This window comes from Narcine bancroftii, chromosome 6, assembly GCF_036971445.1.
Source record: "Narcine bancroftii isolate sNarBan1 chromosome 6, sNarBan1.hap1, whole genome shotgun sequence".
Lineage (NCBI taxonomy): Eukaryota > Metazoa > Chordata > Chondrichthyes > Torpediniformes > Narcinidae > Narcine > Narcine bancroftii.
The window spans coordinates 198571198-198598881 of record NC_091474.1 but is presented as its reverse complement, the minus strand read 5'-3'; the positions used below and the strand labels follow the sequence as shown (position 1 = coordinate 198598881).

General features: G+C 37.2%; 1 protein-coding gene across 1 annotated transcript; it reads left to right on the top strand.

Moving 5' to 3' along the window:
• The first annotated feature begins 1019 nt into the window (after positions 1 to 1019).
• Positions 1020 to 23120, top strand: LOC138737719 (G-protein coupled receptor family C group 6 member A-like). The gene is made up of 6 exons (XM_069888319.1): positions 1020 to 1306; positions 8898 to 9201; positions 11700 to 12566; positions 13249 to 13452; positions 20944 to 21064; positions 21913 to 23120. The coding sequence occupies exons 1-6, from the start codon at positions 1116 to 1118 to the stop codon at positions 22929 to 22931; spliced, it is 2706 nt and encodes a 901-aa protein (XP_069744420.1). The 5' UTR covers positions 1020 to 1115; the 3' UTR covers positions 22932 to 23120.
• The last annotated feature ends 4564 nt before the right edge of the window (positions 23121 to 27684 follow it).

The window sequence follows — 27684 nt, the reverse complement described above, 5'->3', positions numbered from 1 at the left end:
ATTGGTCTATCCCTGCAATTAAGAAAATGTACACAGCTGCATTCCAAGTACAGATTGGAACCACTATTACCATAGCCATTCTGAAATCAAAGAGTTAGGTAATAGACAGCACCACCTGGATCTTAATCATGATCTTAATCAATGGAAGCAGGAGTAGGCCATGTGGTCCATCTTAGCACATTTTCAAGCACTATCCCTATGTCCATTAATTACCTCAATATTCAGATATCTCTCACTCTCTGCTCTGAATGAGCCAACCCTCCACAGCTCTCAATATTCAGATATCTCTCACTCTCTGCTCTGAATGAGCTAACCCTCCACAGCTCTCCAGTGCAGAGAATTTCAGAGATTCACCATCTGTTTAGTGAAGAAATATCTCTAGATCCCATAAAGCTTTTGCTTTATTCCTAAAAGTGTGCTTCTCTCGTCTCCTCAGTCAAGCCCTTTAAGAATTTTCAAGGATATTTCTTCTAATATTTCTCAACTGTAAAAATAGTCTTAGTATATTCAATCTCTCATTGTTTTGTCAAACTGGCCATTTCCAGAAGCAATCCCCCTGTACACTCTCAACGGAGACCAGAACGGCACACAAACAGATATACACAATTAAGTTTGTTGCCATTCGGAGCAGCCAATTGCACACCCAATTTTAGCAACATGGTGTTTAAGCTATTGTTTACATTCCACATACAGAATGAAAAAAATAACACCAAATGTGATCTGGGAAACATTTGTTTCATTATCCTAAAATTGCATTAATATATATTCAAGAGTTCAAATACACAGTAATGGATAAAATCTCTGATCAATGTCACAGGATGTGTGTGAAATATGTGCAATTAATCTGGTAATGACATCCCTGCCCTGAACTTACCTATCAAAGTAAACGTTGCACAATATTTTAAAACATAGAAAACTCTTCAGTATAATATTGCACATCCAGTAAAGGGCGTGGCTTCATTGTGAAGGAAGGGACTGTTTTATTCGTCACTCTGACATATCAGTAAGAATACCTTTTCAAAGGGTGGCAAGAATGGAAAGTATAATTTTTCACCAGGTTTTATGTTGTTTTTAAATACAGTTGTATAAAACGCTGCCAACATTTCCTAAGGACAATGTTCACTGTGAAGGCTGACTGTGTCTGGTATTGGGCCTTCCTGTGCTGCTCAGTGGGAGCATGCATTGTAGACGATGAACTTGTGGGAGCCAGAAGCCCAGGAGACATTATCATTGGGGGAATATTTCCTGTCCATCAACAGGTGAAGAATTTAAATCATTTTAAACCAGATCCGCTAGAATGCACAGGGTAAGTGTTTGGTCGTTGATACTTCTGATTTCTTTTAGTAATAAAAGTCATTAATAACAATGATTTGGAGTTCAGATTTCAATTGGAAAAGGTTTCACGTGTACAAAAATCAAAACTAGCAAAAAGAATGCTGATGAGGCAAATTTGTCTGATTATTAAAAGTCAATAGAAAACTTTAGGATGGACAGAAAAGTTTTTAATTTAAAAATAACAATTTCATTTGCCAAATTTCTCCAGTGGCACAGCCAACTCTTAAAGTCAGCTTTTGGGCTGAATGTGGGCATTTACATGTGAGGTGACTGCTCTGGTCTATATTATCTTTGCCTTTTTTTTGGTTGAGAGTTGAGGCCTAGTGCTGGAGGATTGAGTGTTGTAAAGGAGCAGATGTGGAAAAGGAAACTTGTTTTGGGGTCCAGCCCAAACCACTATCAATTTGTCACTTGACTGTTGGCTTATCGATTCATTGAATTATGCCCTCAATTGAAAGCCATTTGATCTTATTTAAAAATGTTTCATGAGACAGCACATTTAAATTAAATGTAAGATTTTTCTTTTCCTTTTTATTGAATTTAACAAAATTTTTTTACATAAGGTATATTAATGATAACATAAATCAAATCATATAATCTATATGACACAATTCAACTAAAAATTAGAAGCAAATCCATAATTATTACATTAACTTATTTCATTCAGCTCATCAAATTCAATAATTATGATAATTAAACATTTAAATCATAACTCGTACTATTCCCAAAATCAAGAATGAATACAAAAATTATACAAGTAATACACGTAAAATTCCCTTACATATTTTATACTTCTCTGATGTGATCGTGTTGTTCCGTTATATGATCCCTAATCTGCAGTTAAACCCCCCCCCCTTTACTATGAGTACTAATAATAAAAGGAAAAAAGAAAGAAACAAATATTCTCCCTCCTTATCTAAAATTTTTTTTAACGTGACAAATTATAATGAGAAGAGAAGCACATTCAAATTGTGTTTTCAAGTTTATCTGAAGAACTTTCAGGAAAATTTTAAACTTGATTTATTGTTTTTTTTTTAACCATATAATTGATCAACCTTTCTCTCTATGGAAAATCAAAGGTATTATTTCTTTTGCATATCTATTTAAGGGTTGATTAATGTCTTTCAAACAACAGGCAAGTAAATATGATTTACCAAATATTTATTTTGTTATATATTTACAGATTAGGAATTTCTTAAATACCATATTACCAGACTTTCCATTTGTAAATCCATTAGATCTAGTTGATACTATTTCTCAATTGAATCCTTCTCAGAAAGGATTAATTGGAATTATATATAATGGATTACTGAAATTACGTCCGGTACTTCACAAGAAGATTAAAATGGCTTGGGAATTGGAACTTGCAAGACTCTTATCAGAGGATCTATGGGATAAGATTCTTAAACTTTTGGATACATCTTCAATATTAACCCTTCTTGTGACAGAGGCAAATCTGAAATTGCTACATTGACACATAAGTTTTGGTCTTGGCCATCCATAGAAATCTATTGGAAAGACATTTTTAATACTTTTTCAACTGTATTTCAGGTGGAGTTACGACCCAATCTAATAACTACTCTTTTTGGGGTTCTTGAACCAGACATAGGGAGTTGTTCTGTACCTACGCATCAGGTTGTGGCTTTCTCTACATTGTTTGCAAAAGGAGCCACCTTATTCAAATGGAAAGACTCTAGACCTCCAACAGTGTTTCAATGGTTCTCTCTTATTATGTCCTGTTTAAGTTCAGAAAAGAATTAGATATCATGTATTTGATTTATCAGTGAAGTTTGAAGATACATGGTGACCTTTTATGTCTTATTTTCATTTTATGTCAATGTTTTTAATGTGATGTACTCACTCTTCCAGGTGAGATATAGTCTTACCTTTCTTTTTTTTGATTCACAGAAGCTAAAATATATATGTAACCCTTAGGATAAAATGCTCAAATGTTTTTTTGGTTAGTTTTCTATTTTTTTCAATAAGGTGGGGTTTTTATAGATATTTGATGTCTTTTCTCTCTTCATCCAGTGCAGTGGAGTTAATACCATTTGAAATTTTATTTTGATACATATAAATATGTGATATTGTATTTTCAGTTTTGTTCCCTTTACTTCATTGAACTGTATTTATTATTAAAAACCAATTTTTAAAAATTGAAAAACACAGATTTATTGATTGGTACTTCCTGAAATTGCAATTGGTTGAGTAAAAATGACTTCAGGAACTGTTGAAAATCCCCAATTAATTTGACCAAATTGTGTTCAGTCAGATCCTTAGTTGTACCATCCATGTGTGAATCTTCATTAGTTCTATTAATTGAACTGCCCAGGATTTAATAACAACACGTCATATACCTTAAATTTCAATAAGATACGATACATATCTTGCAGTCACACAATGCCAAGGATACTAATAAGGTTGCAAACCACATGGTTTAATGATTCAAAGACTTGCGTTACCAGACATCGTTTTTGTACTTAATTTAGAGTAACTAAAAAAAATCAATTAATTCGTTACTATTTGTGAAATTTGGAAGCCGACAAGTGAAAAATATTTTTTCCAAAATCGTTACTATTTGTGAAATTTGGAAGCCGACAAGTGAAAAATATTTTTTTCCAAAATCGTTATTATTTGTGAAATTTGGAAGGCGACAAGTGAAAAATATTTTTTCAAAAATCGTTACTATTTGTGAAATTTGGAAGGCGACAAGTGAAAAATATCTTTTCCAAAATCGTTACTATTTGTGAAATTTGGAAGGCGACAAGTGAAAAATATCTTTTCCAAAATCGTTACTACTTGTGAAATTTGGAAGCCGACAAGTGAAAAATATTTTTTCCACAAATCAATCATAATAAAATAATTTGATTCATCAACAGGAACCAGGGGAAACTAACCTGCATAAGGGGTGTTTAACTATTTGTCACAATTTAACTCCTTTCTTAATGGGTAATTGCACAATTCAGGAGATCTGCTGAGGAACAACACTTGATGGTTTTCTTCTTGTACTCAGAAAATAGACCCAAAATTAAAAGCAAACACACAGTCCAGATATGAAAATTTGGTCATAGTGGAGGCAATTCTTTAATTCTACATGGGGACAAAAGGCTGGAAAATCAGACTGCATTTTTGTTGTATTACCTTTGCTCTACTATTACAGTGGGCTAGGCATCACCCTGAGAAGGAAGGAACACCGAATTGATCCTGATTTCTGACAATGAGATATTTTGCAGAGTTGTAGATAGCATTGTTGCAATTGTAATTTGTTCACCACAAATGGTGCAAATCCTCTGGTTCTTTGAGCTCTTGAGATAACAAATGGAACATTACAAAAACAATTGAGATGACTTGCGACGTAAGGATTTTTATTTAAAAGAACCAATCAAAAATAAAAATGGTTTTATCTAATCAACGGAAAAATGTGGATTTCATTTGGCTGCAGCAAGGTATGCCTCAATGAGATTTAAAAAAAACAGAAAATGCTGGAAACAGGTCGGGCAGTATTTGTTGAAAGAGAAAGGTAAAATTTCAGGTCAAAGGTCCTTTACCTGAACAAACAAACACACAAACACACAAACAAACAAACAAACAAGAAAGAAAGAAAGAAAGTTAATTTTAAACAACAGAGAGGGAGGAAGAGGGAGAGATAGCATGAAAGAAATATGTTTGATTAGGTAAATCCAAGATAATCATGGTGATAAATTGTTGATGGGTTAATGCAAGAGGTTTGGCAGAGGCTAAACAAATACAGGGGCATGTAAAAGCAGTGAAATGCAGAGACAGGAAATGCCCAGCAGGTCAAGCCATGCTGGTATTTCAAGATTCAACGTTCAATTTATTGTCATAGTAATAAAATGGTGTCATATTATGTGAAATTTATTTTTACCTGCTGCAAGGCGGACAGATTCACCTCTGGCAGGAATTGCCTAAGCGCCTCTTACAGTCTGACTTACCGTCAGACTTATAGTCAGTGAGAGAGAAGCAAAAGAGAGTACCTGCAGAGTCACTGAGTGTCCATAGTTATGCCCCCAGCACTTTCACAGCCTCCTTAGCCACACAGAGTCCAGTCAAAACCATTGGCAATCCAAGCTCCAGATCCCAGCCTCTAACATGGTCATGGATTCTTCAGCACCCTTGGCACCTCCTTACATCCTGGTTCCGATACCTGGCACCTCTCCATCTAGTTTGAACTGGTCTCCAGCAGTTCACAGTCTGGCGGGAGTCTCCCAAAAGCAGTCTCCAGCTTCCGTGGGTTCCTTGCCTCAAATTGCCAGCAGCTCACTGCATGCATTGGTCCCTCAGCTGCAGAGCCAGGGGGACACCGTCGTGATTGTCATCTCCTCCACTTCTCCCTCTCAGATAGTGCATGATTATCCTATCCTTTGATGCCCTGCTCCAGTCCTTCCGCTTCCCTGGAGTCTGCAGCCCCTCATGGCTGCTGCCAATTAACAGGTGCCGTCATCTTGGGCGCAGACCCGCAACCGCAGGATTTCAACTAAAACAACCATCAGCAACTTTAATGGGTCATTCAAAGCCTGGGCAAAGCCAATGGCAGTTGACTGGGAAGCTGGACCCTATAGGAGCACTGCATCTCCACTCCGCCACTCCCTGTGGGTCCGCACCAGCAACAACATTGCTGCTACAGTGGCTTTGGCAGTGCCACCTCCAGAGTAACCTTGGAATCTGCACAAATATGGAAGGAGTATTTCCAAAAGAGTTATGAAGGTCAATACCGCATTATCCATCATCTCAACCAGAGCAATGCTAGACAGCAAGCATGCCCAGTGACATTCTCGCTGCTGGAATAGTACTTTAACAAATTCACCCTAACACCCAAATAAATATAAACAATTACAGATGAGTTAGCTACTTGCTTCTATAGCTACTTGCTTCTATAGCCTGAAGGGTGCTGGAACATTTTTAATTCAGCTTGCTCAGCAATTGACTGAAATTGTTCTAAGTTTGAAACATCCCTCTGACTGAATTCTCCTAAAGTACTCAAAAGACTCATATAAAATGTCAATTAAGATGATCTCTGGACAGTCCTTGGGATGATCACAGGATTTTGTCAGGTTGGATGCTCTTCATCTTCCTAATGCTTTTGAACTTCACTTTTCCTCCTGGTGACTGTAGAATTGCAGTACGTGGCCAAGCCAGTTCACAGCAGCTTGGTTCTATGTCCCTTCCTTTTTGATGCTTCTGCCAGCATTAACAGTTTCTCTTTTTGTCCTCTTTCTGGTTCAATTCTGATTTTAAAAATCTCTTTTACATCTCTGCTCCACTTCCAGGATAAACAACTCCACCTGCTCCAATCACCTGAAGCCCTTAATTCCAAACATTTTCTGATGCACACAATTTCTAAAGAACTGGCCATAATACTACAGTTTCTTATAAAGATTAATCATGATTTACCTGCCCTATAGCTTGATCCAAAGTAATAGCTTTAGAAGAAAGCCTTATGACTTTATATGGTCCAAGATCTGAGAGGCATTTTTAACGGCTATAATAAGCTTGTCTTGAAGCTTTTAACAAGCTCTGCTCATAAACCTGCAGATCTTCAAGTTGTAGTCCTCTTTTAAGATTGTACACCTCTTTCTATTCCCATGACTCATTCTTCCTGCTGATATGTAATACTTCATACATCTGAAATTTTTGTCATGCATTTGCTCATTTCTCCAGTTCCTCCATATCCAGTTACAATCATCATTGTTTCCTACATTTCCAGGTCCACTGCATATTTGGAAATTGTGCTCATACCCAAGTCATTGGGGTGGCACGGTTAGCGCAATGCTGCTACAGTACCAGCGATCTGAACTGGGTTTCAAAACCCACCCTCTCTGTAGGAGTTTGTACGTTCTCCCCATTTTAGCGTGGACTTTCCCTGGGAGCTCTGGTTTCCTCCCACCCTTCAACAAATATACAGGCGAAGGTTAATTACATGTAATTGGGTGACACTGGCTCATGGGCCAAAAGGGCCTCTTACTTTCCTGCATGACTAATTTAAAATAAAATTCATGGACATGTATTAGGAAGAACATTGATCCTAACAGAGACACCTGAGGGAAATAGCTCTACATATTTCTTTATAGTCCAAAACAACTGGTCAGCAGGTAACTTAGAAGAAAACATGGTCCACACAAATTAACATAGATAGAAATGAAAGATCCACAGGCTGACATTCTAAGAGTGATGGCCATGCTGGATTACTATCCAAAAAACTGCTGATATTTTTAATTTAAATTTTACTTTTGATTTGCTTGTGATGAATCCAATCATTGTCATGGTTAATCTTGTTACCTGTTGTTGTTTTCTGTGTTTTTATTTTGTAAATCCAAACTGGCACTGGAGAATGGTGATTTTTACCAAGTTGATTGCATGGCACATAAAACAATGTTTTTCCACTGTATCTTGGTAGATGTGTCAATGAACAATTCAATTCAAATTCCGTTGCATCATCTATTGTCTTCCCATCACCAGAAGGTCAAAAACGTGGAAAATTACTAACTGTTGCACAATGTTCATTTCTTTTTGCAACCACTCACCAAAGAACCAGGTCACACCTGTGTGTAACAAGACCTGGACTCTGTTCAGACATGGGCTGATAAGTGCCAAGTAGTATTTATGCTCCACATGTGACAGGCAAGGATCATCAACAAGAGAATCCAATTCTGTTCCCTTCTCATTCAACAGCATTATCACCACTTTGTCCCTCACCAAGTGCTCCTGACCAGAAACTCCACCAAACCAGTAAGTGATGGAGCTGGGTAACCTTAAGTTACTAACTTAATCATGAAATTCCATCATCTATGCTGCATGACAAGAATGTGATGCAGTCATCTATTTGCTGGATGAGTGCAATTCTACGAATGCTCAGAAAAAGTCAACTACATACGCGGCAAGGCATCCTGTTCAAGTGAACCTTACCAACACCTCCTGCATCTGTGATTCCCAAAAGCCAAAAGCATCAGGTGCATGGGACTATTAAAACTTGTACATTTTCCTCCAAGTCATGCAACATCTTCCTTTGGAAATATTTCCCCAGTTCTTCGCTGGTGGCCTTTTTTGCTTGAACTCCTTCCCCACAACAGAAAGGGGTACTTTCACCAGATGGACTACACAGATTCAAAATGATGGTTCCCCATCACCTCAAGGACAATTAGGAATGGAGAATAAATGCTGGGTTTGCCTGCAAAGCTCATAACCCAAAACTGGATGAATAATACATAACTATACTTAAGTTACACAAGAGAAAGTCTGCACATGTTGAAATTGAGGGCAATACACATATGTGCTGGAGAAACTCAGCAGGTCATGCAGAAATCATGGGAAGTAAAATACAATTAACTTTTCAGGCCTAAGCCTGATCTGCTGAGGATCTCCAGCACTTTTGGGTATTGCATAATTATATTTACATTTTAAGTGGTCAGCTTTACGTTTTAATTTCATTTCAAAAATTCATTTGACATTCTGAGTTACCATAGCAAATACAATGATCAATATAATGATACCAAAGAAGGAACCCTTTCAAAAATTAGCTATTAATGTTTTTTTTTCTTTTAAAGATTTGATGTCCAGAGCTTTATCTGGGTACAGGCTATGATACACACCATTGAAATGATAAACAACTCTTCACTACTAAATGGTGTTAAACTTGGATATGAAATATACGACACATGTTCAGATGCCTCGAAGGCCATAATAGCTGCAATGAAGCTACTTTCGAAGTCAACATCCACAGGCAATGTTCTGGAAGTCCATTGCAACTACACCAATTACAAGCCAATTGTAAAAGCAGTTGTGGGTGAAGTATATTCAGAGTTGTCAATTTCCATTGCAAGATTATTTAATGTAATGCTCATGCCTCAGGTATGTCAACCATTTATAATTATTGCTCTTCAAGGATACATATTCTCTTTTGTATCACGTTCACTAGTTCATGGGAAGTGTTTGCTATAGAAAGGCATTTTGCAGAACCTACCTGCAGTTGGACTTTCACGTCCTTCCATTTCAAATCTCTTTATCTATAAATTCCTTAAAATGTGAGTTTTTAGCCGACTGCTACAAAGAAACACACACACTCGCAGTGAGGGAGGTTAAGCTCTAAGATTTATTGAGGCTGGAAGGGCTCCTTTTATACAGTTGGAGTTCCTGCCATTTGTTTGATTGGCCGACATCAGCCACATGAATAACAATAGTGGGCGGGAACATTCTTGCATGTGAATACCCTTCTTCCCCAGCCTGTTATTGATCTGTTAGCTGGGCAGCTTGGCCAGCGCCATTTTAGGGCTGCTGGTGTACAGTTCCAGCTTTCAACCGTGCCAGTTCGCTATGTTAAGGTATATGTTATAGTGTGTTATGCTGCCGTTTACTACTGCGTGCACCACACGATGTGCTGGCTCAATCTCCGCGGTGGCAGGCCGCCATAAGTTAATAATTTTACAATAAGAGAAATCGAGCACGTGGGAATCAATCTACCTGGGCAGCTAAAAGTGTGTTTCCTTAATCACTGATAATTAATGATAAATTTAGAACGAAGGAGTTTTAAAACAAAATGAATTCATTATCAAAACAGGCAAAGAGAGAGAGAAATACTGAGACAGAAAGGAAAATTAGACTGAACAGGGAAACAAAAGATAGGAAAGGAAAAAAGTCAAACTATCACAAATAATTAATATAATAACATTAAAATGAAATAATTTAAAAAAAGTTATTCACCTTTCCTTTTGACTGGTGATCTGCATCTTTATAATTCCATTGAAATTAACAGCATGTCGGACGCTGCAATCGGATAGCCATCGCAGGATCTAAGAAGAATCAACCTGTGGCGTAAACTCACAGATTTAGCCTTTTGAATCTGTCAATAGATCTAGAACTTGAATGTTTGATGATGCATATGTGGAAGTCCCAGAGTTACCATTGATTAATGGCTCAACACCAGCATTTCTACTGGAACCAACTGGTAATTTGTAAGACTCAACCTAATCATTTATGAAATGAAGGAGTCAGTCTTTAAATCCTTCCACTTCTAGCGAGATTGATCAGCATTATATCAACACATGGCCTACTTGGCTCATAAACACCAGCAGTAAGTTTAATGGATAAGTCATTAGCAAATCTAGCAAATTCTTGCAAATTTTAAGGACACAGAGAGCAAAATAACGGTAACATAAATTCATAAGGAAATTCTGGAGATGCACAACTCTCACTCCTATTTGATAACCATTTAAGCACTCTGTTAAATGCATATATTAATAATAGTGTGTGTCATAAACATGGCATGAGTTTGGAGTGTGGTAGCCACCTGGAATCACCACTCAAGCATCATGCACACTCGTGCACCCTCTGACAGGAAGATTTGCTAGCCATCTGCACCCACGAGGAAGCCAATGTGGTTTCCGTGTCAAACAAGCCCAAGCAAATTCCTGCTGACACCCCACCCCTAGCAAGGCCCCAGAAGGCAATGCTTGGGGCAAGTTTTGGATCATGTCAAACCTGGAACGGCTTAGCTGCCATTTTAATATGGTTCTGATTTCAAGAGACATTTTAAATTATGACTAATGAAGCAAATAATCTCAAAAATGAAATAACTAATTTAATTAAAAGGCATGAAAGCACTCAGAAACAATTGTAATAATAAAAAAAAATATCTTTGCCACTCCTTCACCTCCTAATCCACAAGCCTACAATACTTATTGAAATCAATGGTGACTCAGATCACCTGCAGGATATGAGGGAGCAATGGAACTGAGTGGAAATTCTTCCATAGTGTTGGGAAAACCAAACTGCAGTAGGTGCTGTTCGAGATCACGTGGAGTCACCACCAGAGTTATCATCAGGTATCACCCAAAGAACTATTCCGATCAGTCATTGACTAGTTAGGAAGAATTAGCTTATTATTTCTACAACAAAATCTGGTTATATGGATTTTTATAATTTATTTATTGCTTTGTCGTCACTGATTATGTCAAATGTCATATCTATTGTAAGATGACATTCTCTCACTCCATTTGAAACCTACCAGCTCTTTATCCATCTTCACACTTTTCTAAATTCAGCTCAGTACAGCCACCAAAGTCCACAATAATCTTTCGAACTTCTGAAACAAAGCTGTATTTTGCTAATGGAGAAGGATACTATGCAGATGTGTGCATCCTTTACATGCTTAATTATTGGTAGGGCAGGGGCACATATGCCTACTGTTCCCCTTCCTTCCCTCCCCCTATTCTATCTTTCACACACTCTTGCAGATGGTGGAAAGCCAACACAAACATGATCATGGATGAACTTCCATGTTATCTGTGATGAATACTTGCTTTGACATTAATCTCATCAAGCAACTTTGCTTTATTCTGAATGTCTTACAGATTAGTTTTGCATCATCTGCTTCCATTCTTAGTAACAAGGGAAGGTTTGCATCATTTTTCCGCACTGTTCCCAGTGACATTCATCAGACGATGGCTTTGGCCAAACTTGTTGGCTATTTTAAGTGGAACTGGATTGGGATTATTGCTACTGATGATGAATATGGCACGTCTGCAGTGACTGACTTCACTTCTCAAGCACAGATGCATAATATTTGTATTGGTTTTCACGAAGAAATTCCAACTTATGTGTGTGATGTGGAGAGTAATGAAAGGATACAGAACTTGATTTCAAAAATAGAAAACACTCCTAATGCAAGTGTTATTGTTCTATTTGCTAAACAAGCAATTGTTGTTAAATTATTCAAAGAAATCATTCGCCGGGACATTAGAAGAACGTGGATTTCCAGTGATGCTTGGTCCATGTCCAGAGCAGCAGCAAAGATGAAGGATATTAAAAAAGTGGGAAACATTTTGGGTTTCTGTTTCAAAACTGGATGCATTCCTGGCTTCTTGACACATTTAAGGAACCTGAAATCACCACCTGGAGGATTTAACAAGTTTATTGAAAAGTACAAGCAACTTCATTCCACTTGTTCAAAGGAAAATATGGATCACACTGAAATGTGCGATTCACAAACTCCACAATGCCCATTTCCAGACACCAAGAAACTGATCCAACCTCTCAATTGTTTTAAAATGAATGAGGCCATCACAGATATCGGTGAAGATGATATAAGTCATAATGTCGAGTTAGGTGTCACTTATGCAGTATACTTGGCGACTAAATCCATTGCTCAGGCTCTGAGGAATCTCCTAAAATGTCAAGAAGGAGCATGTCAAAGAAAATTTGATTTTCCACCATGGAAGGTAAATATTTTTATATCATATTATTTTTCATTTGGTGTAAATTATTCTTATTTAACTATGAATTAATTATCAGAAATGTCTCTCACTGAGCATATTCACATTCTCTGCACTAAATAACAGAATATTTATTATCTCTCTTTAGTCTGATATTTATTGTCTCCTTTTAATTCAATTACGTATAATATTGTGGTTGTTTTTGTAGGTTTAATTTTACAGACTACCTGTTCAACTGAAGCAAGACTTTTGCTGCTTATGTAAATTATGCAACAATAAACATTATAATGACCATATTCTCAAGTTACACTTACTTTTGTTCCCATTATATGATGAGTTTTGAATGACTGTAATCTTTGCTGCATGACTCGCTATATCCCTTCATTATCTACAATTTCAAGTGTATCAAGTAAAAATGCATGTTTGATACAAATTACTGCTTCAATCCATAGCACAAACAGGCAAAAAAAATATACTATGACCAAATTTTTTTTTGAGCAAGATCTATGTCAAATCTTCAAACATGATTTATTTCAAGTCCTGAGGAGATAAGTTAGCAATGGTAATATATGCTGGTGGTTTTCTTCATATGACTGATATCTAGTTCAGCAATTTTGATATCTAGCTTCACAATACACAATATGGCTAAATGAGTTGGTAATAATTATCATTTGCCTTATTTTTACAGTTGCTGGAAGCAATAAAAATGGTGAATTTTACTGAAGGCACGGGACATTTTTACTTTGACAAGTGTGGGGATTCTATCAATGGATATAACCTAATACAATGGGTGATGGATGATGAAGTGACCATGTTTAAAATCGTTGGAGAATACAAACTTGTGGATAACAATATATACATATATGATGATGCCTTCAAAAACATTGTAAAGGTCGGGACTAACTCTTTGATGTTCAAAGCTTAATGATGTAATTGATTTGTTAAAGTTTTCGAGTCAAAGTTCCACAGCACACCAGCACTCCCTTCCATCCAGCGTATTGATACTGAAAATTGTGCATTAATTCTAATCCCATTTACCAGCACTTGTAGTCTTTATCTCCTTTCACACTTGCAAATGGTCCCAGGAATTTATGGCCAATCAGCCTAAAGGGACCTGGTATGAAAGGAAAATCTTTTCAATGATAACGTGAGATGATGTCAACCCCTGGTACAATCCCTAGCATCTGCAGATGCCGGCGTTGCAATCAGGCAAGAGTAGAATGGGCAATTGCATTCTGGAATAGAAATGATCTACGTTTTTTGCCTGAGTGCAGGGAAGTGAAAGAAGAAAAGATTAAAATGAAGGTATAAATTTTGCTGTGGGTAAGTCACAGTGGGAGAGAGAAAGAGAAAGGAAATAAATAGCAATAAATAGTAATAGCAGACAATTTTTAAACAGCGAGGAAAGCTGGTAGCACAAAAATCCATGGGAACCATGCATACAGTCCTTTCTCTACCACATGAAATTCTAGGAGGGCAGGTCTGCCATCGCTTTTTCCCATGGTATTTATATATTGTGCACAATAGAGCTACCAACTTTCTCAGTCTTTTATAAATTGTGTACTATGGCACTACCAACTTTCCCATGTTGTTTAACAATTGTTCACTGTTGCTATTTATTGCTAGCACCTATAGGTTTATATAGGTTGGCACATCAACAACAGATGCTGAAGGGCTCATACTGTGCTGTACATAACACTTAATTTTAATATAATTAGGCATGATTAATTTTGTTCAAATATAAATCATAGTACATTGGTCAGGATTTAGGGCAGGTCCACCGTCGCTTGATGCATCATGACATCACCAGTAGAAGGTAGAACAATCCTAACCTGGGGATGGCTCTTTGCAACAATGAATGCGTGCAGTGTCCCAATTAGGAGTGGTCAAGTGTGAACAGCAAAAATGCCATTCCTGTCATGGGACACTGAACGGCCAATTTTAGAGGGATGCAAGTGTAAGAGGGGCTTTTGATGCCTTATTCATAACTTGCTTGTCTAGATTCTTCACAAATATTGGGAGAGTACCTGCTACTGCTACCTATTCAGACAGTGCAAAACAAAATTTCAACCCCCACCCTCCCTTTGATGGAAACCTGTTTCCTCAGATCCCTTTATTCTAAAATTCTGTCCTCTAATTTCAGACACCTTTCTCAGTATCCATCTTATCTATGCCCCCTCATAATTTTGTACATTTCCATTGTATCCTGCATAAGCCTTCCAGGAAATAAACCTAACCCATCCAGTCTCTCTCTCTCCTTATCGAAATTCTCCATTCCTGGCAACAGCCTGGTAAACAATGAAGAGCACTTTTGATCTGAAATGTCAACAACTCCTTCCCATGCTGCTTTAACTCCCAAATTCAAGTTTAAATTCCACATTCCATTGCTCCATCCATCTTATTAATTTATCATTCCTGTACTCTACATCTATTTTCTACACTAGCAACAGTACCATCTGTGGTAAACCCATGTAATGCATAATTATCTGGTCAAGCATACCATTGGCCAGTTCTACCTGTGGCCCCTCCCCACAGGCTCCAGTATAAAGATGACTGTTCCATAGCCCCTTGCAACTCAGTACAGGGCAACCAAACAGTAGGGATATGCTATGTTCCCAAGTGAATTAAAGCCTATTGGTTTCACCACAATAGTCTACTGAGTGATTGATGGTGCATCAATTTAATTCATTTAAGAACATAGCATATCCCTACTGTTCTGATGTCCTGCACTGAGTTGCAGGGTGCTATGGAATAATCACCTTTATACCGGAGCCTGTGGGGAGAGGCCACAGGTACAACTGGCCAATAGGTGTGCATGATCTGATAATTATACATTATAGTGGTTTACCACACCATCTTATGTGTCAGCTACAAACTTACTCATTGTACCTCATACATTCATATCTATATTATTAACATATATAACAAACTAGATAGGTCTCAATGCTGACAATCTGTTCTGGACCAACCTTCCATGAGGAATCATATTTACATCATCTGCATTGCCCTTGTCAATAAAGCTGTTAAATAAAATCTCTTTCTAAGAAAGCCAAGCTGACTCTTCTTGATAAATCCCAGCTTTCCCAGTGTTGATAGATCCTGGCCGGCATATTTTTCCTAACAATAGCAGGAATACATCTAGTAGTTACAGGTTTGTGGTCTAACCACTGATGTAAGACTCACAGGCCTGGAAATACAGAGTTCCTGCTTGCTACATTTCTTGCTATCCTTTAGTCATCTGTCACTTCACCTGAGGCCAGTAACAATTTAAAAATGGAGACATCTTTAAAAATCTGTCAACATTCTCTTCTTTACCTCCCAGGGATACACCTCACCAGGCTTTGGGCATTAATCCACTGCTAAGTTCACTAAGGTATCTAATGCTTCCTTTTTAGTGATTTTTTTTCTAGAATTTCATCATTCTCTCCCTGAATTCTCCAATTCAAATGTTCTTCTCTTCAGGAAATACAAATGAAAGTTAGTATTGATTGCCTCACCTGCATCCTCTGGATCCTAGCCCAGATTGTTATTTTGATCCCAAACCTTTGCCCTTAATATATTTTTTTTTTTCCTTAATCTTGATCATTAGAGATATTTTGGGCCTTCTTTACCCTCCTAATTTCTTTCTTCATTACCTCCTGACACTTCCTATAATGCTATGGGGATTCACGATTTTTTTCTATACAGAAGCGTGTTTCTTATTATTCTTCATCTGGTCCTCAATATCCCTCAACATCCAGGGTTCCTTGGAGTTGCTTCTTTTTAAATATTTCACTCATGTAGAAATACTTTGGCCCTGAGCTCTCATTATTTCACTTTTGAATGAGGACTTAGCTGCAAGTAACTGTCCCCTCTCTATTTTAGCCTTTCCACAATTCAGGATCTTAATTTATCCTTTTACATTATCTTTTTACATAATCATTTCAAAACTTGTAGAAGTATGGTTCAAAATGCTCTCCTATAGACAGTTGAACCACTTGCCCCACTCTAGCAGATTTACTTTGCCCCTTCACTAGTAGGTATTGTCTCAAAAAAAATCTCCTAAGCACATTTTAGAAATTCCAGTCCTTCTATACATTTAAAAATTAAGCAATTGTAATTAATACTGTAGAAGTTAAAATTCCCTGCTGATATAACTCTATTATCTTACATTTTTCTGTAATCTGTGGACATATTTAGTTCCTCTATCACCTACTGATGATTAGAAGGCTAGTAAATGTGGCATAGCAGTACTCATAGATCCAATAAATGATGACAGCTTCAAAAAAGTAATCAATTATTTGCACAAAAATTGGGTAAAGTAGCAAGCGAGAAGAAAAGTCAGAAACAACAACAATGAATGAGCAAAGAGAAGCTGGAGGGACTCAGTGGGTGAGAAATGGACAGACAACCTTTTTGGGTTGAGTCCTTTTATCAAGACTCGAGGCTCAGTCCCGACCTGGAACGTTGACTGACCATTTCACTCCATGGATGCTGCCTGACCTGTTGAGTTCCTCCAGCTTCTCTTTGTTCACTCTAGATTCCATCATCTGCAATCCTTGTATTTCACTACAATGAAGCAACAATGGCCAAGATTTTGTGGAGATGTACCAGCAATTCCCCATTATCCTCACATAACTGCAACTTAAGAACTGCCGTGCAAATATGCTAATCTTAAAATGCTCTTTATGATTATGGTGCTTGGGAGTAAATGCAAGGGGGATGCATGAGGTAAGGTTTTCCACACCCTAACCCTAATGTGCATGGAATGTGCTACCTGCAATGATGGTGGAGGCAGGTACAATAAGATCTTTCAGCAGACTATTAGGTCCATAGAGCCGAAAAAATGGAAAGTTATGCTATTGGAGAACTTTAGGCAATGGTTAGAGTAGGTTATGAGATCGGCACAATAAGTGATGTAATGTGCTGTAGATTTCTATGTCCTTTGTTCTATACATGTTCTCTACTGCCAGTGAAGTAACAGAGATGCAACAGTTCTTCATTGGTGAAATTGCTTAAACAGCTTGCAAGAGTGGACCTAAATCAGAATAGATCAATAACAATGCAACAGCACTCTCTTCACTGGTTTCAATGGTATGAAATAGCTTTGAGTAACAATAACATAATTTAGATCTTAGTTGTATTGATTTTAGGTAATTTTAATTACTATTTGATTGTTTGAATAACAGTTATATTTTCAGTGTTTTTTGTAATTCACCAAGCCTGTTGACCAGGTCTTCTTCTATGTGACTGAAAGCAAATAGGAATCCACGACAATCCCTACCCAAAAAACAGCTGAGAAAATCCACATCCTTAGCCAAATGTCAAAGGTGTCAAAAAACTCTGAATTTTTTGATATTTAGAAAGATTCAAAGACTATTAAAATCTCCTAAAATCCACTTTGGTGTATTTACTTTAATTTTTTTATATAACCCATGTACAAATAAAATTAGGATCATGGTACTTTGCATCTATGCCCCTCCAAATTGATTAAATCAAAATATGTTTCCTCCACCAGGTGTCAAGATGATGCAGGAGTTAAATTAGTAACTCAGGGATTCAAGTTTAACTCCTGCTATGGCAATAAAGAATTCAATGTTAATAGTTAATAATCTGTAGCCTTAGAAAAGGAAAACTACTGATCATTAATAACAAAGCTATCAAAAGAACTGTAAAATTCCAACGTTCATTAATACATTTCCAGAGGAGGAAATCTGCCATGTTTACACCTCCCTGGAATGTAGGAGATCAAGGGGGGCGGGAGGGGGGTACCTTATAGAGGTTTATAAAATTATAAAAGACATAGGTAAGGTGGAGAGTCACAGTTTCCCACCCCCCCCCCCCCCACCACCACAGTACAGGAACTCATTCAGCGGCTCATTTAAGGATCCCTACTTAGCACATTATTTGTTATTGAATGTTTATTTTCTATATTACACAATTTGTTTGTACTTCTTTTCTTTCATTTCTCTCTTTAGTTTACATATCTTGTGCTCAGTTTTTTTTTGTACTGCCAATACGTAGGAATTCTGCCTGGCCTGAAAGAAAAAAGAATCTCAGGGTTGTATGTGATGCTTGTACTCTGACAATGAATCTGAATTTTGAATCTAAAACTAAATGTGAGAAGGTGAGAGAAGAAAGATTTAGAGGGGAACTCAGGGGCAATTCCTTCAACATAGAGTAATGGGTATGCCGAAGGAAACGGTCAAAGTGGGGACCATTGTAACATTTAAAACTGTTAGATAGGTACACAGAGAGGAAAGTTTTAGGATTTGGGCTGGATGCAGGAAAATGGGACTATCTTAATTGGCATGGACTAGTGGGGCCAAAGGGCCTTTTGCCATGTTGAAGAACTCAAGGATCTAAGATACCATACCCACCAGTGTACTTGAATTTTATATCATTCTGTTATACCATCATTGCTTCTTTGAAGGATAAAACTACAACTAAGCATCAAATTCAGATGCAATCAAATGGCTCCCAGACTTCTGTGAGTTAAAATTGGCATTTGAATGGGAAGGATTACCTAAGACCATTCAAGCAACATCCTGACACAATCGCCCTCACAGACAATGTGCCAGGCTCCTCTATCACAATCCCTTGGCAGCATAAAGATGGACGGACAGGCAAATTTGATCCAGGAAAACATCACTGATTATTACCCATATCTTCCCTCAGCTGATAAACCAGAGCTACCCCACATTTAACAATACATGGAAGAACCACTGAGAAAAGGAGGGAATAAGAAAAGGGAAGAACCACAGTGTTCCACTGCAAGATTGAGCTAGAATAGTCCGGGAGAACAAACACTGGCCTATTCTTACAGCCATGATATTTATGTGGCTGGTCAAGTTGAGTCTCTGGTCAATGATGAGCCAAAGGATATTGTTGGTGAGGGAGTCAGTGATGGTTACTGCATTGAATGTCAAGGGGAAGTAAAACATTTATGCCTTGTTCGTCATTGTGTGGCACAGTTGTGGTGCAATTGTTGCCTCCATTTTTTCAACTCGTGCCAGAATGTTGTCAGATTCTTACTATAAATAGATGTGGATGATTTCTCTTGCTGAGGAGTTGAGAATAGAATTGAACATAGTGAAGTCATCAGTGAATACTCATGTTCTGATGTTAGGAAGGTATACTGCAGTGAGTGACTCACCTGTTGGTATCCCAAAGTCTTTCCAACATGCACAAGGCACAATCTTGGATGAGTGCAGCTCAACAACTGTCATGAAGCTCCAACACCATCCAAGACAAATCAGCCTGACTGATTGACCACAATATTTATTCATTCCTCCCACCACCGATGCTTGTGACACTGCCTTCAAAATATACTGGTGATGGAGGCTGTGTGTTTTGAAGGTCCTGTCACATTAGCTACTCTCAAAGTACCTTCCAAACACATGTCCTTTATCTTCAGGGAGAACAAAAGGAGCAGCAGAAATGGAATGTCACCGGCTATGGGTCCCTCTTCAAATCACCCACCATCAAAAACTGGAAATATTTCATCATTCAATCAGTGCCACTTGGTCAGGAATTTCCTGATCAATAGCATTGTTGAGTATCTTCAATATCTTCACCAGAACGACTGCAGTATTTCAGAACGTTGGCTCAGTGTCACCTTCTCAAGGAATATGCAATAATTCCTGTTGACTACAGTATTGTCTAGATTTAAAATAAATAACAAGAGAAAACATGACACTGGTTGTTCAAATGGATTCTCTATGAGGATTCCAGCATCAGGGCACATGAAGCAAAACTAAAACTCAAAGGTTTCAGATCATTTTATAGTTTAATGTAGGCAAATAAGTGGAGATCCTGATGACAACATCACACTGATATCTGTAACACTGGCAATTTGGCAACTCTCCAATTAAACAATGAATTAATTCACTTGTACATTATAGCATCTGGAGAATATTTATGTGCCTAAAATATGATTCTTGTTTGAATTTCCCATGTATTAATTTCATGGATAATTTATCTTCTCTAATCATGATGTGATAATGTGTCTTTGAATGCATGATGTAGTATGATGGAAATTTTTTTTTTAATGTTTTTGAAAAGAAAATAATAATTTAGACCTACAGCATGGTAATAGACCCTTCTGGCCCACAAGCTCGTGTTGCCCAATTACACTCCTGATGCATTTTTTGAAGGGTAGGAGGAAACCAGAGCCTCCGGAGAAAATCCATGTAGACATGGGGAGAATGTACAAACTCCTTACAGACAGCATGGGATTTGAACCATGGCCCCAATCACTGGTGCTGTAACAGTGTTGCACTAACCGCTATGCTCACCATGCTGCTTCATTGAATTGCCTAAAAGAACAGTGAGGTGTAAATGTCAGAAATGCAATGATGCAACAATATGTTGGTGAATCAATCATTAATTATCATTCCACTAGGGTGTGTTTTCCAACTGTTCCCGGTCTTGCAAACCTGGAGAAAGGAAGAATGCATATTCCTTGCATACCTGCTGTTATGACTGTGTACCCTGTGCTGAGGGATACCATTCTGCAGAGTGGGGTGAGTATCAACAATTACTACATGTTATGATTGGTAGAACCAAATATCCAACAATATTGAATTCTGAGAAAAATCTTGTGAAACTAGAAATGTTTTTTTTTATTGAAAAAGTTGAAAAGAGGCCTAATGACAATATACAAGAGTAAAGATCTAAAGTCATTTTAACACCAAAGAAGACCACTTTACTATTTATGACAATATTAACTACATATCGAAATTTCACTTCAGAATATCGATGTTCCTTGTGGAAATGCAATTCATGTTCTGTAAAGTATTTGAAAACTCTCCATATTTTAAGTAATATTTTTAATTTGAGTTGTCTCACATTCACCATTGGAAATACATTCTGTTATTTATTTCATGAAATCCTCAGCAATTCTTTGACTGCACCATTTCACTAATTAAAGACCTGGATGCTTATTTTTTTTTAGAATTATAAAGCAGAATAAACTAAATTGCATACAATGTACTATTAATGGTATATGAAATAGCAAAATAACTAGTGAACTGAATCTGGATTTAAAAAAAGTTAAAATCATTTTCGTATCCGATTTTACAATTATTTATTAAATGTTTTCAGGGAAATAACAAAAATTACATTCTTTACTGGGCTGATTAAAGAACAAGATGCAGATTGTTATCTGGAAGAGATGGCAATTAATCAAGTTCTTCATTTATACTTATCTGTGATGTTGAGAGTGTAAGGCTATATTTTCACTATATAAATCAAACTATATAAACAAATCAAACAAAAATCTTTTCTGTTTTTTGATTTTATGCAGATATTGCAACTCTTCAAGAATATTTGATTAAATATGGAGTCTAACTTGGGCTTTATTTCATTGCAGACATGAGTGACTGTTTGAAATGCTTAGATAACCAGTGGTCTGATGCCGGAAGTTCTCAGTGCAATAACAAGACCATTGAATACTTCAACTGGGATGATGGGTTTGCAATTGTCCTTATAGTCTTTGCGTGTTTAGGAATTGCATTAATAATTGTAATTACAATAATATTCTCACTGAATTTGAACACACCAGTAGTAAAGAGTTCTGGAGGTAACTTCTGTTTTGTAATTCTCTTCTCACTACTCCTCTGCTTTATAAGCACTGGCTTTTTTATTGGTGAACCAACAAATGTTCACTGTAAAATTAGGCAGCCACTCTTTGGGATAAGCTTTACCATATGTGTTTCATGGATCCTGATCAAATCCTTTAGAATCATTCTGGCATTTAATTTTGATCCCATTGTTCACCATCAGATGAAAAAAATGTATAAGCCCTTAGTAATTCTTGTAACATGTACACTAGTGCAAATAATTATTTGTGTACTTTGGTTGTTATTAAAAGGACCTTATTATGTAATAAGTCATAGTATACCTAAAGTCATATTACCAAAATGTGATGAAGGCTCCAATGTGGCCTTTGGCTTTATGTTGGGTTATATAGCTCTACTTGCAGTTTTGTGTTTTCTGACTGCTTTCAAGGGGAGGAAGATCCCAGACATTTACAATGAGGCCAGGTTTATCACATTCAGTATGCTCATCTACTTAATTGTATGGATTTCTTTTGTTCCTGTGCATGTCAACACTGAGGATAAGTATCTCCCGGCAGTTGAAGTGGTTGCAATTTTGGCATCAAACTATGGAATCTTATGTTGCCATTTCTTTCCAAAATGTTACTTCATTTGTTTTAAGAAAGACCAAAACACTCCCGAAAGTTTTCGGAAGAATTTGCGGGAGCATGATGCTCAAAAGCGACAAGTCAACATTTCAGATCTTTCAGGGGTCACTGAATCTTTTTGGTCTGCACCAGCTTCGCGGCGTTCCACAAACATCCAAGTTTTTCAGATTCCTGTGAATACATAAATTAGAATGTGAACATATTCTATCCCTCAGCAAGGGAGAGAGGCCCAATAACAATTTGAGAGAATGAGAGCTCTGGCTTTTAAAAATTTTGATTTAAACCCCATAGTAACTGCAAATCCATAATTTTCCTACTTTATAAAACCAGTGATAGGCAAAAATTTGGAAAATGAGCTGCAACTCAATCCTAAAAGTCACATGGCAGATCTTGCAGAAAACCCCACAGAAGGGTATAGGACAATATTCCTTATACTCTTACAGGGCTGAACTCCGATACTTGCCAGAAGGGTATAGGACAATATTCCTTATACTCTTACAGGGCTGAACTCCGATACTTGCCAGAAGGCTATAGGACAATATTTCTTATACTCTTACAGGGCTGAACTCCGATACTTGCCAGAAGGGTATAGGACAATATTTCTTATACTCTTACAGGGCTGAACTCCGATACTTGCCAGAAGGGGTATAGGACAATATTTCTTATACTCTTACAGGGCTGAACTCCGATACTTGCCAGAAGGGTATAGGACAATATTTCTTATACTCTTACAGGGCTGAACTCCGATACTTGCCAGAAGGGTATAGGACAATATTCCTTATACCCTTACAGGGCTAAACTCCAATACTTGCCAGAAGGGTATAGGACAATATTCCTTATACTCTTACAGGGCTGAACTCCGATACTTGCCAGAAGGGTATAGGACAATATTCCTTATACTCTTACAGGGCTAAACTCCTATACTTGCCAGAAGGGGTATAGGACAATATTTCTTATACTCTTACAGGGCTGAACTCCGATACTTGCCAGAAGGGTATAGGACAATATTTCTTATACTCTTACAGGGCTGAACTCCGATACTTGCCAGAAGGGTATAGGACAATATTCCTTATACTCTTACAGGGCTAAACTCCTATACTTGCCAGAAGGGGTATAGGACAATATTCCTTATACTCTTACAGGGCTGAACTCCGATACTTGCCAGAAGGGTATAGGACAATATTCCTTATACCCTTACAGGGCTAAACTCCAATACTTGCCAGAAGCTTGAAATGATTGAAATTACTTTACTCATCATCCCTATCCAATAAAATTGTACAAGAACCTTTCCAAGAATTCACCGAAGACTTACTGTTAAATTATATGTGCTGTTTCCGTTCAAATTAGTTTTCAGATAGATTATCCAAAAGAACTATTGCAGCATATCTTCTATTGGAGAGTCGTATATATAATTTTGTATCCAACAAATAATAATCCAGGGTATATGACAATTTACAAAATAAAGAATTATCTGGTTGAAAAGCAGAAAATAAAACAAAAAGATAGGGAAAAAAAAATTGTTTGAAGTAATTGAAGTTTACCAATTCTCAACTCTAAAATCCATCCAATTACAGTACTAGTTTTATGGGGTTTTTTTGTGGAATTGAAATGTTACAGATTATCAGCATTTTCAATTATTCTAGTTAATCAGAAGGCCCAGAATGAATTGTTAACATGGTGACTGGGTTAAACAACAGATGATGTTGGATATTCTGTGCTTAATTCCATGGTTTCTGGACACTATCAAATCCCCTAAATTTGCTGCCAACTTATCACAAAAGCTTATGATACAGCCAATAACATTCTGTAACCTTTATACTACAATGCATTCTATTGTAATAAAAATGAGCTGCGGTTGCCATACCTTCATTCCTAACATGCCAATACTTTCTGAGAAACTCATGACTGTTGGTTCCCTCACAATGGTTATTCAGAAATTGACAGCAGATTTACTTAATGTAGATTAGAATGTGCAACAATTTAAAAAAAATATATTCTTTATACAAGTTTCCACACAGTCTATTTTTATATTTTTAATGTTTTTATTTTGACATACAGCATGTTAGCAGGCCATTTCAGCCCATGAGTTCATGCTGCCAAATTTACACCAAATTGACCTACACCCCCGGTACATTTTGAAGGTTAGGAGAAAACTGGAGTCCCTGAGGTGAAAGTACAAACTCCTTACAGACAGCACAGGATTTGAACCCCAGTCCCGATCACTGGTGTTGTAAAGGTGCTGTGCTAACCGCTCTGTCAACCATGCTGCCCATTATGAAATAGCAGAGAAAAGGTGTGAAAATATTGGAGAGGATTCTTAGGAGTTATGAGCATTTTGAGAAGTAAAGTGAACTCAAGGATTGTCAGCATGGCTTTGTGAAGTGAAGGTTCACAAGCCTAATTGAGGTTTTAGAGGAGTTAACAAAAGAAATTGAGGAAGGTAGGGCAGTAGATGTGGTATATATGGATTTCAGTAAAGCATTTTACAAGGTCTCCCATGAAAGACTCATTCAGAAAGTTATGAGGCATGGGATCCACAGAACCTTGGCTAAGTGGATTAAAAATTGGGATGCATGTAGAAAGCCGAGATTTTTGGTGAATGGAAAGTATTCCATGACTCACAGAGTTCTGCAGGGATCTGGGATCTGTCCTGGGTCACATGATCATTGTGATTTTTTTTTTTAATAAATTACCTAGATGAAAAAGTGGGTCACAAAGTTTGTGGATGATATAAAGGCTGGAAGAGTTGTGGATGAAGCTGAAGTTTGTTGTAGGTTACAAAAGGATAGAGATAGCAGAGTTGGGCAGAAAAGTGGCAGATGGAGTTCAATCCAGATAAGTGTGAGATGATGCATTTTGGAAGGTCAAACAAGAAGACTGAGCGTAGGGTTAATGATTATATATATGATAGTGTGGAGGAACAGAGGAATGTTGGGGTCGAAATCCATAGATCTCTCAAGGTTGTCATGCAGGTTGATAGGATAGTTAAGAAGGCCTATGGGATGCTGGGCTTCACTACTAGGGAGATTGAATTCAGAAGTAGAGCCATCATGTTGCAACACTACAAATATCTGGTGAGACTACAATTAGAGCATTGTGTTCATTTATGGTCACCATATTAGAGGAAGGATGTGGAAGCTACAGAGAGCAAGGGAGATTTACCAGGATATTGCCTGGATTGTAAAGTAAGTCTTATGAGGCAAGTTTAGCAGACCTGGGACTTTTCTCTTTGAAGCTAAGAAGGATGAGAGGAGGCAATAGAGGTCTACAAGATCCTGAGAGGCAGAGGTAAGGTGGACAGCTGGTGCTTTTTTCTCCAGACAGGAACAATAAACACCAGGAGGCATCTGTACAAAGTAGAGGGAGAAAGTTTAGAGGACACATCAGGAGCACGTTTTTGCAGAGTTCCTTGCCAGCGACAGGCACATGGATGAAAGAAGAATTGAGGGCTATGATACCACTTCTGTCAACATTCTCAGCAAGGGGTAACTTGGTGCTGTCATTAACCGACACAGTGAATCTAAAATTTCATCAAATTAAGAGAGATTCAAAGACTTCACCAGATTGGAAAAAGTTTCACGTCCTAGGAGATTAACTCAAATTGAATTTTTAACCAAATGACAGTAAACTAAGATCTCCATATGCTGTTAGATATGTTTGATGTGGCAACTACAAATGCTCCCTTTGGTCTAATTTAAACATGCAATCTCTTTGGGCTGCACAGTAATTTGTATATAATTGAATCACTATGTGACTGTGAAGAATTTTAGCCATTTACTTTAGCTTGTTAGTGAGATGAATTTCATCTGTAATATCTTGGTAATGAAATTCTCATGTTGAGAAAATTAATGTTGTATTTATGAACTGAATATTGCTGGAGTAAATTTTTTTTGTTTTTCCTATTGGCTTTGACAAAATAATCAACTTAAAGAAAAAATCAGAATAATATACAGAAAACATGAAAAAAATACAATATCCTTGAGCATAACAATAGAGTACTTTAAATTAATTTAACATTTCCGTATATTGACAGTTACATTGAGTAAGAAAATAAAAAGTTAATGCATAAAACAAAAAAAAACATCTAACTCCAATGAAAAAAAAGATTTAAAAAAACCAAAAAACAAAATCAACTGGTCAAACCATTCTGAGAGCAATTTCAAAGTAGAAAAGAGATTCTTCCTGAGTAAACACAATGCACTTGGTGGAAAGCAAATTAAAGGTGATTTAATTTTATTTATTAGTTTGAGTCATACAAAAATATTGAAAAAATGGCTGCCTGGTTTTTGCAAAGTTAAAGGTGGTATCGAATGTCCAACTTCTAATTTTTTTTTTTCTAAATCTAAGCACGACATAATGGAGGAAAGCCATTGAAGTAAAGTGGGCAGATTGCAATCTTTCCATTTAAGTAATATAGCTTTCCTTGCCATCAACGTTGAAAAAGCTACTATCCTTTGGGCTGAAGTAGGTGCAAAGCCTGATCCCAGCACTGTGATCCCAAAAACAGCTGGGAGTAACTTTGGCTGTAAATCTAGATCCAAAGCTTTAGCTAAAGTTTCACAAACAACTTGCTAAAAATTATCTAACTTTGTCCAGGACCAAAACATATGTGTCAAAGTGGCCTCTTCAGGTTTACACCTATCACAAATAGGACTTACATTAAGAAAAATACTGGCCAATCTGCCCTTAGACAATATTAAAGAAAATTCCTTCTTTAAATACCTCATCACAATGTTTTCTCAATCAATGTAACTCCTGCTGCTGAAAGAACTGTCATTCTGCTTCCGATATTTCACTGTTGCCAATCTGAACCTGCCAGCTCGGTGTGATTTGGTTCAATGTTTATGAATATCCCTTCTTTTGTGGAAGTATCTGAACTTCATATGTTACTTGCTACAAACAAAAAACAGTTATAGACATTCTGAATAGTTTTACCTT

Bases quoted from the DNA above. Each gene is read 5' to 3' on its own strand.
- LOC138737719 (XM_069888319.1), top strand. From the start codon at position 1,116: ATGTTCACTGTGAAGGCTGACTGTGTCTGGTATTGGGCCTTCCTGTGC. The intron at 1,307-8,897 runs GTAAGTGTTTGG...TTTCTTTTAAAG, and splicing joins GATCCGCTAGAATGCACAGG to ATTTGATGTCCAGAGCTTTA. The intron at 21,065-21,912 runs GTGAGTATCAAC...ATTTCATTGCAG, and splicing joins ATACCATTCTGCAGAGTGGG to ACATGAGTGACTGTTTGAAA.